At 34.6% G+C, this 13,110-nt stretch overlaps 1 protein-coding gene across 7 annotated transcripts in view; it reads right to left on the bottom strand.

Moving 5' to 3' along the window:
- The window catches only part of LOC149409601 (rho guanine nucleotide exchange factor 12-like), a 268,488-nt gene that overhangs the window by 54,547 nt on the left and 200,831 nt on the right, over positions 1-13,110 (bottom strand). For all 7 annotated transcript variants that reach the window (XM_089649570.1, XM_089649571.1, XM_089649575.1 and 4 more), the window contains 2 exons: positions 11,550-11,658; positions 6,007-6,141 (listed from right to left, as the gene is read on the bottom strand). In XM_089649570.1, coding sequence (XP_089505696.1) covers positions 6,007-6,141; positions 11,550-11,658 — 244 coding nt within the window. The remainder of the gene's footprint in view (positions 1-6,006; positions 6,142-11,549; positions 11,659-13,110) is intronic.

Genomic DNA, 13,110 nt, shown 5'->3' with positions numbered 1-13,110 from the left:
TACATTCATGTATCGTCTCATACATACTCTTCTATTATTCTGACGCTTGACATGGCCTGACTCAAGTATCTGATTCACTTGGTCGTGCCATGTCTTAATCGGGCAACTCCGACTTCTGCTACCATTCACATTTGCATCATATGAATAATAATGTACAAGGGGTGAGTAGGAATTATTTCAGATTTAACGTGTTTGTATAAAATCATTAATTCAATGTTTGATACCCCTGATTTATTATATGTAATCTCTTTTCATACTCCAAGCAGGTCGGTTACAAGACAGTACCTATCATATTATTGAAGCAATTCTATTTCAACGTCCCAATATCACACTCCTATGCGACGGATTCAACAGCTAGGAAACAAATACTATACTATGTTGTTGATATATTTAGTACATCAATTTCATTATATAAGCATACCCTATTAAAGTTTTTTTCATCAAGTAGTGGAATATTTTAACAAAGGTATTTAATTTGACTAACACATAATAATTTTGTCAACTGAAAGAGAAAAAAATATTTTGGATTTTTTATGTTTTGTGCCTACATACTGTGTAGATCAAGTTCAGTTATATTTTGACGTTATTTTTATTTTTCTGCCATTGTTTTAAATAGTCGTTTCCTGCACTATTTTCGTGTATAATTTCGTAAAAATATTTTTAATATATATGTATGTAAAAGCCTTAATAGGCGTGAAATAAATAAATAAATATATTCTCCTTATACTCCTTTCTACCCTCATTCCCAAACCATCTAAGCGTCCCTTTCTTGATCTTACTCATTACGTTTACATAAGCCTTGCACTCTTTGCGGACGTCCACATTTCTCACACGATCATACATGGTATTACCACACATAAGCATCAGGGATCTCATTTCTACAGCATTCAGTCTACATGCATCCTTTCTCTGCTAGTTCCATGCCTCACTTCCATACATCAGGGTAGGTACCAGTACTCCATTGTGAACCGCTAGCTTCGCTTCTTTAACTGAAAGCGTTCAGTCCTCCATTAGTGGAGTTATTAATTAAGATTAATTTAATAAACAGGAGAAAATTAGAAACATTATTTTTTGGACGCAACATAGACATATGAATATTAGTAGACCTGCCCTAAGTGATTAAAAGCGTATTATCCCCACTCCCCATACCGGTTCCATTGGAGCCGGCTGGGCTCGCGTATGGCCTCAAGTGAAATTTGAAAACGTGACGTCATCATTCTTGTGCGAACTATGGTCGAGGCATCATCGGTTCATTTTACGAAATAACACGGCAAAATGTTGACTTGTGATATGAAAACTTGTAAAAATAGATGTGAAAAAGAGAATAAACCCAATTGTCGTATTACATTCCATAAGTAAGCATTATTTTACTTTATTTTAAGCTTATTCACACCGTATTATATGGATCAGTTTTAGAAACATATACTATCACATCACAATGTAGCGATTCTCAAGTGTGCTGATCGTTGTTTACTGGGGTAAGTAAATTATGGAACATTTGTAAAAGTGTCTTAACTAAATACTCTGAAACTAACTACGACTCTGCAAACAGAAGAAATTTACTTTGCCGAATTTGGACTTCGCAAATTAGTTCATAACGTGGCGAGTAATTTGCGCTCCCATGTAAAAATGTCTATTCATTCAAAAGCAGATTTTACTTTTAAGAACTAAATGGTGATATTATAATGCGAGATGCCTATTTACTGTCAGATTGATTTATTGACGAATCACAGTCAGCTTAACCCCCTTCGTTCTTCAACAGTTGATTTTACCCCTCGCCATTATCTTCTCGTCTATTAATTCCTATGTCTGTGGGACGCAAGGACTACACTGTTCACAAAACTTCTAGTTTAAAAATCCATTGGCGTTTTTACATATTTTTGTAGGCCTATGCCAAATTTCTGAGAAATTTTTTTTAATCACAAAAACCTAAACAGGCATTCACTAGAACTTTTGATGAAAAATTCGAAAACCTTCGAATCTTCGATATACCTACATAATAAATTCATTATATAAAAACTGGTTCCATAATAACTTAACACAGTGACAATTCAACACACCTTTAAAAAGTGATATAAAGTCATTAGAAACGATGAAAAAAAAATATAAACCAAACCAAACCAAACCAAACCAAACCTAACCTAACCTAACCTAACCTAACCTAACCTAACCTAACCTAACCTAACCTAACCTAACCTAACCTAACCTAACCTAACCTAACCTAACCTAACCTAACCTAACCTAACCTAACCTAACCTAACTAACCTACTTAACCCAGTTAATAAAGTTTTTGTTTCATCACTTTCCATGACTTTATATAACTTTTTAAAGATGTGATGAATTATCATTGTGATGAATCCGGTCACCATAAAAACACCGGGCTGCAGCTTGTAAGGTGAAGAATGGCCTGATGATGATAATAGCCAACTTCCGATAGGATAGGCTTTCTTATGTGAATACCGCGCAAGAGTCCCAACTGCTTCGAATCATCTGGAACTCGATGCACTATATGGAATCCCCAATCGCGGTATGTCGGGAGGCTGAAGGGGGTGGGGAGGGGAAAGAGATACCTAGCTATTGAGATCTGGTCACCAAACACGGCCAAAGCCATTTCAAGCAAGGTTTCAATCCTAAATTGTGGTCTTACACTAGGGCGATACTGAGAGCAAATTTACTACATTTTAAATGAGTGAATTGTGAAAATGACATAAATTATCAAATAAAATTTACTAGCGCACGCCGGGATTTGAACCCGCGACATCCGGCTTGCTAGTCGAGAGCATTACCCCTCGACCACGGAAACCGTTGAAAATAGATAGCCATCTTCCGATAGGATAGGCTACCAGAAGAAGAAGTTGGAATATAATGATAGTAAGTCAAAATGAGAATTATTACATCATAAAAAAACATGCCCCATTTTACGCTGGCAATGTAACCCCGTGTACACAATTATTAGCACGTGTTTTAAAATTTGCATAATATCTCATATCCAGGTCAATGAAAAGAACACAATCCGATATAGTAAAGGTAAATTAAACAGCTGATCGCAATTAGGGTAAGTTGTTTAGAAGAAGTGAAAGCGAGAAGGTGCGGGTGTTGGCTTTACCACCTCTCAGTAGCCCATAGGAAAACTACCCTGCAGGTTATGCTAACATCCTGGGTACAAATTGTTAACCATCGCTGAATGGGGTTGATTGCCACTTTTAATCCCTAGAGCAGAGCTTCCCAAAGTGGTCTGTATGAACCCCCGGGGGTCGATATCAGCTTGCTGGGGTTCTATATCAGCGAGAATTTTTTTTGTGGGTCCACGAGATTCAAATGGGGGTACATACGAGCGGACCCCCATTTACAAGGGAAACAACTTTTAAAAAATACAGTATTATAGCTAAGCTTATCTGTGACAGTTTCACTTGATTAACTTTTTTGCTTTCTTATAAAATTATTTACAAAATAAATAAAAATCAGTTTTGCGCTTGAAATCGAACGTTTCTAGACTCCGTTTGTCAAGCGATTTTAATGCCTATTACCCCTACAATATAAGGTATACCAAGAATATACACATTTTTGGCTTGTCTCTTCCTCATATCTGTTTGTATGTAGATAACCTAATGATTTAATTTGGAGACTCAAGAAAAACAAGGATAACCTTGGTCTTGAAGACACCAATATTGTAGAATGGGAAAAACACAAAAACTGGCAAATCATTTCGCAGCAGAGAGCTGTTCAGCAAATTTGACAAATTTCCCTATTACACGCATTTGTTTGTACGTTCCATTTCATTTTCAAGATGGTGGCTGTTTCAACGGTTCAGTAAAGATAATTTATTCAAATCGAAATTTTTGTTCACGTCATTCGATAGATTGACTGTCATAATTTTTTTTTCTGTCCTATTCGAAATTCAGCAAGAAATTCCAGACAAGAAAAGCTGTACAAATATCTGTCTTATTCGAAATTCGGCAAGAAATTCCAGACAAGAAAAGCTGTACAAATTTCTGTCTTATTCGAAATTCGGCAAGAAATTCTAGACAAGAAAAGCTGCACAAATTTCTGTCTTATTCGAAAGAAATTCCAGACAAGAAAAGCTGTACAAATATCTGTCTTATTCGAAATTCGGCAAGAAATTCCAGACAAGAAAAGCTGTACAAATTTCTGTCTTATTCGAACTTCGGCAATAAATTCCAGACAAGAAAAGCTGTACAAAAATCTGTCTTATTCGAACTTCGGCAAGAAATTCCAGACAAGAAAATCTGTACAAATTTCACTACCCCAAAGCTAAGCGTTTGGGGAGATTTTACTGTTTCAGAACATAGATTTTCAGCTGTATTAAAATTCGGCTAAACGGTCTAGCAAATTCGTTGAATTCTATCTAATATTCCGATATAGAATTATTAATAAATGCGCGTGGGAAGAGCGTCGACGTTTCATCATGTTTTTAAAACGTCGGATATCGTGCTATAGAGAGAAACGTTTAGCAAAAATATTTACATATTTAACACATGTATCTAATGATAATAGAGTTTCTTAAATATTTCCTGGAATAATTTGCGCAGTACATGGTTCTACGTTTTAACAAAATAATGATTAATAATTTTGACGAGATACAACTAACTCTACACGGAGATAAAAAGGGAAATCAAGCAGCTTCCTAATACGATATTAGTACTTTTGTAATATATCGGAACACGTGTTCATGCAGCTGCGTTCATCCTGATATTATACAATGACGAAATGCGAAAATATAAATTTTTTGAAATTTTGAGAACACGTGCTTCGAGATTTTATAATTTTATACCCTTAAGATGCTCGTATTAAGCGAAACCGGTCCGTATTAAATAATTCAAATAAATAAATCGTGGTTACAAACAAAGCTATTGTTTTATTTCAATCAATAGTATTATTATAGTAATATTTAAGTCGTTTGAAATATCCATAAAAATTGAAAATATCTATCTTTCAATTTGTATGGTTATTTCAAGCGACTAATTATGGCTTAAAATAATTTGTTATCCTTTGTGCTATGCATAAAAAACCTTGTCTAAAATTAAACTAGTTAATTAAACTGGTGGTTACAAACACAGTTATTGTTTTATTTCAATTAATATGTCCAACCACAAAGTGACTGCTTTCTACAAAAATACTAATTATTGCTTATAATGATTTATTATCCTTTATGCTATGCACAAAACACCGTGTCTTATAAACATTAGTTTACCATTAAAAAAAAAAAAAATTATATCAGTAAGTTTTCTCCGTGTAGGTTGAACGGTTGTGGCTAAGTTTACAAATGCGTCCCATTGGATTGTTAACACATTATTTGCGGGAAACGAGAAAACTCGTCATATGCCTTTTTACAGTAAAACGCGGGAGACGAGTTTACGTAAGGAGCGGGAAACTTTTAAACAAGGGGTTCAAAATGGGTGCGGGGTCATGTGTTTTCTATTGTCGGCGGTACCCGATCTATCTACCTATCAATACAATGAGTTTAAAACACAAAAAAATAATAAAATCGTTGTCGCATATGTTCCGCTCACAAACTACGCAGTGAAACGCGGTACATGTGCAAGTTTTGCAATGTGCCCCTGCATAAAGGAAAGTGTTTCGAACGCTATCACACATTGAAGCACTATTAGGTTATAGTTTTCTTTTTATGTATTGAAAATTTCTAAATAATCTTGTAATTTTGTATGAATAAATTTCGATATGTTATTTCGATTGAGAAATACTGTTTTTTCTATGATTCCCAAGAAAGTAGAAAGTTTTTGTTAATAAAAAAAGGAATTACACATACATTGCTAAGTAAATAAATAAAGACATCTTTTTAAAGTAAAACACTGAAAGTTTCATCGAAAAATATCAAATACATCATAAGATATGAATATTTTGCGTAAAGTCTAATTTTGGCGTTAAAATTTAAAAAAACACCCGCGCTTCGCCCCCAATTTGGCGGTAAAATGACCGACCATATAGTGTTAATATACGTGTAAAATTAGGGTTGAGGTCACTTACTGGTAGTCTTTCGAGGAAGTCAGCTGGTTAGGGTCACTCGTCTTCCTCTTTGTCCTCTTGACGCGGTCTGCGCGGTCGCGGTAGCTCTCTGCGCGCGTTACTGGACGGGCCGCCACGCTGGGTCCTCCGCGTTGCCTGCACGAGGTTAATAAAGGGTTCAAAATTAACAAATATACAGGGTTTTACAATAAGAGGTGTTTTTTTTATTTATTTATTTAACGCCCAGAGGGCTTTTACATGGTTGGTAGTATAATTTTAATTTGACAAAAACTTTGAAACATAAAAAAAAAGAATAAAATTACATTTGATAAAAGCTATGCAACAAGTCATAAAAACACAAGAAACAAAAACAGAAAATTACAGCTATTTGTTGGTTTACATGATGTGTTTAGGAGTATTGTTGAAATAAATGTTTTAAATGATCCAAAAAACTTGCCAAGTTGGTATTGAATATGTCAACATCACCCAAGTAATGATTTCCCATGGTGTGAAGTCGTTGTATCGGAGAGTGGGCAATGTAGTTACGCTTATGTGTGCTGCTGTAGAATATTGTATTTTGTCGTGTTGTTACAGTGGGTGTATGTATGTTTATAAGTTGCAGGAGTTCACAACAGTCGAATTTAGAGTTAAGTATTTTGAATAAGAACGTTAAATCGTTTATTTTACGTCTATCTTCTAATGTATGTATTTTTAGAGTATTTAATAAGAAATTGTATTTCAAGTCTTCGGCAGGGATATTTAATTTAAAATTTATAAAACGTAGAATTTTTTTTTGTATTCGCTCAATGTTGTTAATGTGAATTTTATAAGATGGAGACCAAACTACTGAGTTATATTCAATTAGACTTGTTACTAGAGATACGTATAATAGTTTAATGGCTTGTAAAGAATTAAAGTTTTTAGTTGTTCTTAATACGAAGCCTAGTGTTTTCATACCTTTGTTCACAATTTGATGGATAATGAATTTGTGTTATTTTGAATAGTCCGCTATTTCGGTAGATGTTACTTTTGAAGCTGTCATTTTTTGACATTTGACAAGTAGAAACTACGCCATTAATAAAAATGGAACGATACACGCTTCAACAACGCATTGAAATTATTAAAATTCACTTGAGTGAATCAAATGCAAATCATCTTGAGTGATGGGACCTATTTCCACCTCGGTGGCTTCGTCAACAAGCAAAATTGTCGCATTTGGGGCTCGGAAAACCCAAGAGTTATTGTTGAAAATCTCTATCCTCAACGTGTGACTGTTTGGTGCGGTTTATGGTCCGGCAGGGTCATTGGACCTTACTTTTTAGAAAATGAGGCTGGAGCAACAGTTACGGTGAATGGATTGCGCTATCGAGAGATAATTAATGATTTTTTATGGCCGGAATTGGATGGTATTGATCTGGACAACATTTACATTCAATGAGACGGCGCTTCGTGCCACACAAGCAACGAAACCATTGATCTTTTACGGGAAAAGTTTCTTTGAATATCAAAATAACACCTCTTATTGGAAAAGCCTTTATAAAAATTGACATAAATTATCGATAGTATATTTTTAAACACAACCAGCAGCAATTTTTTAATTGAATATTAATTAAAAATACCACCATAGAAATTTGGTTAATTTTCGTCCGAACGAAGGTAAGGTTCTTTCAAAACCATTGGACAATGTATATATAAAAGGACTTCACAAAAATAAATAAACTAATACTCTAAGTTCGAATTATTCATTAGCTTATAGAAAAATGTGGAATAATATCTTATAAAATTTATTAATTTCAGTTGTGGGTTGTGATTGTAACGCTGGTTCTGAACTCGGGTTGTTTAGAATTTAATTCAATTTTCAAAGTTGGAACTGATGTTACCAAGAAATCATACTATCTTAATATTTTTAAATTAATTGTCATTGTAAAAACTGGAAGTGTCAAGAATTCAGACTAGACCGCGATTTTTAACGTGTCTGCGTTATTTATATACTGATTTAGGTTGAGTGTGTGTAATTGTAACTCTGGTTTAATGAACTCGGATTTGCTTTGAAGAAAGTCTCATTTTAATAATGTATTTTGTGAAGAGTTCAAACTAACGACTGGATACAGTACCTTCCTACAATATATACAGGGTGTATCGGCACTAACCCGAAAAACTTTAACCAGCTATTCCTTAGCACATTTGGAGTAAAAAATGTTATGGGCACTTTGCTGTCCGGTAGCATTTTTTTTTCAATTAAAAACAAAAAAAAAAAAAATTTCCACACTACATCACTGTCATTGGCATTGCGTTTCGTGTTCAACAGCTGTTATAAGCAAGTATGTCAAAAAGCGTCTTCGCTCTTCCGCACACACTAAATAATAATAGTTAAAAATGAGACGAATGGTGCCGTGCCATTTCTTTGTGATTAGGGAATGCAATCCCGGTATACCGGGATCCCGAAATAACGAGATCCCGCAGACATTTTGCGGGACAAATCTCGGTCGAAAATTTTGCGGGATCCCGCTGGACTGGCGGGATAACAGAGAAGCTTCTACAACTGCATCGCCGTCCAGTTCTTCCACATCGGCTCATTGTCAACCTCAACCATCAACTTTGGCAAAGAAGCATAAAATCACTGACCATTTTTCAAGCGAAAACAATACCGTCGAAAAGAGGGTATCACCAATGGTGTCTAAAGATGGTTTACCATTCCGAGTTTTCTGTACCTCGTCAAATTTGTGAGATCTTTTTAAAGCCGGGGGCTTTAAAAAGATTAAAACTTTAAAACTTACCAACATCGTCTAATTCAATCAAATTAATGGTTATGAATTACGGCAAGACACTAAAAATGATGGTTATTCAAGATCTTTTAAAGCTGAAAGAGAGCAACTACAGATTTACCCTCACCTACTCTGAATTACTTCGAGTCCGGTGGATTAAAAGGCACATACCTTCAATTCACTTACAATGCGCTAATGACTATTGTGCCAACCAGCGTGGAAGCTGAAGGAGCTTTTTCAGCCGCTGGCTACCTTGTGTCCAATATCAGAAGCCGTTTATCAGATGACACAATTAATACTTTAACTTTTTTACGAAGCTATTTCCAAAATAATGTTTAATTAAAATTATGATGCTCATTGTACAAGAATATTGTTTATCGTGTGAACGTTATTATTTAAGTTTCAGTTCAGTTTCAGTTTCAGTGCCGGCAATCCGGGCGTTTATTTTATTTTCATTTGTGTACATAGATTTCTTTTACCCAACTCACTAGACAAAGTCTGTTCCGAGGCGGGTATGTTATGTAAATTTATGTCTTATCTTATTCTTTGCCAATTTATGACTTAACCTTTACCTATATCTAACTAAAGGTATACCTATTAATAAACCATTTAAAATGTCCCAAAGAACTTGTTTTATTAAAGGTATAAATTTAAAAGTCTAAAAACAAGGTTGGTAGATCGAGGTATTAGATCTTTATTATACGATTGATTAGATTTCTAAGTCCACTCTGTTGGATCCCGCAAATACCTGGATCCAGCGGGACTAAGATTGTTCAGTCCCGCAAATACCTGGATTGACATTTTCTTGCGGGATTGCATTCCCTAGTTGTGATTGTAAAAGTGCGCCAATATAGGTACACACGTGCATTATTCAACGGAATTCGAATAAAATATTTGCCAGATGGGTTTTCAAACTTTGACAAAGAATAAAACAGTGGTGACATGTGGTGAAATTTTTTAATAAAAAAAAAACGTTACCGGACAGCAAAGTGCATTTAAGATTTTTTACTCCAAATATGCTAAGGAATAGCTGGTTAAAGTTTGTCGGGTACTTGCCGATACACCCTGTATATACATTTTTTTTCAGTTTCACGAGAAAATTGTATGAATTCTAAATTTGAATGCACATTTTTTGGTTTAAATATATTAATCTTGTCGAGCACAATCAGATTTCGTGATTTTTCAAGGGTCTGCGCTTTTGAGAATTTTTAAGAAGACGTTATTTATTTTTATATTATATTATTATTCTAGTGTGGTAGTCGAAAAGCATGTAAAAAAAACCTGTATCCAAATATATTTTTATGAATAAAGAAAAAAAATTTATACAAACAAACAGTAGGTACATGATTTACAGAGAGAAAACCGTATACAGGAATAAGATGCTTCATGTTGTGTACCTATGATATGTTCCCTTGTAATGCCTGCTAAGTGGTATGTTTATTCCTTAATTACCAGGTGACCTGTGTAGTATATAGGTGTGTGTGTGACGTGTGTAATATATATGTGAGAGGGTGTGTGCGTGTGTGTATATGTATGTATGTGCATTGAACAGTTTAAATTATTGACATGATGCCACGTTTCAATTTGGGCAGTGAATCCGAAAAAATGTCAATATTAGAGTTAAGACAAATATTATTTAGAGTATGAAGAGCTCGGTTAATTGTCGAATTAGATGCTGCATTTGTTTTATAATTTAGCGTGTGGAATAGCACTGTATGTCGTGTACGTCTCAAAGGTATGTTAAAGTTCATAAGGGACAAAAGTTCGGTACGGTCAATGTCATTGTTTAAAATTCTGTGTATAAATATTGAGTCAGCTACTGCTCGTCTTCGCTGCAAAGTTTCAAATGTACACTCAAAGTTATTGTTGAATTTGTAGGTAATATAATTTATAAATTTGTTTTGGATACGTTCTATGCAATCTAGGCGATGCATATTCCAGTATACTTCTGACTAATGCGAAATATAACATTACAATTGTACGCGGAATACTGAATACTTTACTTATTCTAAGCACGAAACCAAGCATTTTAAACGACCTATTAACGATTGAGTCAATGAATTAATTATTATTTATTAGGTTTATTAACATAATATCCCGTGATTTTTAATATCCCGTGATTTCTCGGTGGCTTTGCGCTTGTATTATTATAATTTTCTTACACTTTCCAAAAAAACCAAAAAAAACTGACCTATTAAGTTATTTATTTTGTTTTATATCCCTGAAACGGGTGTTACACATTATATTTGTAAAGATTTTTAAAATAGTATCCGACTAGACAATCTGTACATTGAATAATGTGTAATGCCTTCTATTACATGCTCGGACCGGTTTCACCCTGCCATAGATGCTTGCAGGAGGGAGAAACCGGTTCAGCCCAAAATGTGTTAAACTATGTATTTAGGCAAGCAGAAAAGAAAAAAAAAGGGTCGGGATCTATCAATCCAGGTCTAGATCCCATCACTTTGGGTCGGGATCTCGTCACTTCGGGTCGGGGTCCAATCAATCCGGGTCTGGATCCCAACACTTTGGGTCAGGGTCTGATCACTTCGGGTCGGTGTCCCATCATTTCAGCTCGGTGTTGCATTACTTCGGGCCGGAGTTCCGTCACCTCATGTCGAGGTTTTATCGCTTCGGGTCGGGGTTGCGTTACTACATTTTTTGATGATTGTAGTAACTAACCACCGCAAAGGTAGGCAGAGAGGATACACCATAACACAACATTGTCTTGGCACACAATCCATTCTTCATTCACATTCGTACATCGGTTTCGGTAGAATTAAAGACTAAAAAACTTACTGTGAGTTGTTTTCCGTTCTGTCAGCAGAGTGTTCCGAGCTGAAATGGGAGGTGTCTGTCATCTGAGAGACGGTGTCGGCTCCACTGTCGTCGTCTCGCTTGCTCTCTCCTGCAAAAATACAAATAGAAGAAATCAGTAATTGTTGCGATCTCAGATTTCAGATTTAAAACAGAGTATGTATTCGAAGATTTCGGCGGGTGTGAAGGTTGCTACCATAGAGTGGTTAGAGCTCTCAGCCTGTAGATGAGATTTCCTGATAAGTGACATTTGAAAAATTGCATATAACATTATAAGGCAAATCAATTAAAACAAATATTCAAAAGAAGATTCAAAATGTAGAATCCATTGTCTGCAGCTAATGTTATCCCCCCATTGGACAACAGTTTTATGGCTAACTGAGTGCATTCAGATTATCAAATCCACTCCTCTCCGGAACCAAACCAGTGTTCGTATATTATTATCATTATACCGGTGACCGGATAAATCATCAAGATGATAATTCATCACATTTTTAAAAAGTTATATAAAGTCATGGAAAGTGATAAAACAAAAACTGTTTTAACTGGGTTAAGTAGGTTAGGTTAGGTTAGGTTAAAATAATTTTTTTCATCGTTTTTAATGACTTTATATCACTTTTTAAATGTGTGTTGAATAATCACTGTGTTGAGTTATCATGGAACCCATTATACCATACCATGTAGGCTGTGTGACAAAAGCTTTGATATTGATCTGTCCTTTAACGTAATCTAGTTATATAACTAACAACATGTACACACTCGCATACTGCCTACTAACACTGTATGCCTGGACATTGGGAGTCTAGTCATTTTTATAAAAAGCAACTCCCGTTAGAAATAAAACATTCAAGAAAATGTATTATTAGTATTATGATTATTTCAAGAACCCGTTGCAAACTGCCATCTTAAAAATATTTAAAGAAAAAATAAAGGGTTACATTATATATATTTTTTACATTTTACTGATAAATAAACGTGTTTTCCTTCTTCCCCTCCCTTACATATCTCTGTCACGTCTTGTGTCTCTTTCTCGTGCTTGACATAATTACTTTATAATCGAAGACACGAATGGATGACGAAAATTTTAATCGAAAATCTCAGATATTTATTAACATCAAATTACTCATACATATGATTTTGAAACATAACACCTGCATACACTATATAATGTTAGCATCTGTAATTATTAATTCTACCAGTATATTTACGAAAAAAACAAGAAAAAAATAACAAAATAAATAAAACTAGATTCGTCACTTTATCTTGCAAAACAAACCTCCAAAAGCTCGGGACCCGAAAATAACGAAAGTTCAAATTTAAAATAAACTCAGATAAAAATAGCAAAATATTGTTATGCTGATCTGTTGAACATGTTGTTGGGTGTCAAAAAATGACAACATGTAACTGTTTAAACTTTTAAAATGTGACATAATTTGGCAGAACAAAGAAAATGCCACAATAATATGCAATAACTAATATTAGAAAAGTTGTAGCTAGGAGTAATATGTGGGAAAAAAAAACAAACAGACATTAATGATAAAGC

The sequence above is a fragment of the Hesperophylax consimilis genome, chromosome 30 (genome assembly GCF_061612785.1).
Source record: "Hesperophylax consimilis isolate HC1 chromosome 30, BYU_Hcon_1.0, whole genome shotgun sequence".
Lineage (NCBI taxonomy): Eukaryota > Metazoa > Arthropoda > Insecta > Trichoptera > Limnephilidae > Hesperophylax > Hesperophylax consimilis.
The sequence above is the reverse complement of the archived record's forward strand: the minus strand, read 5'-3'. Positions and strand labels throughout refer to the sequence as shown.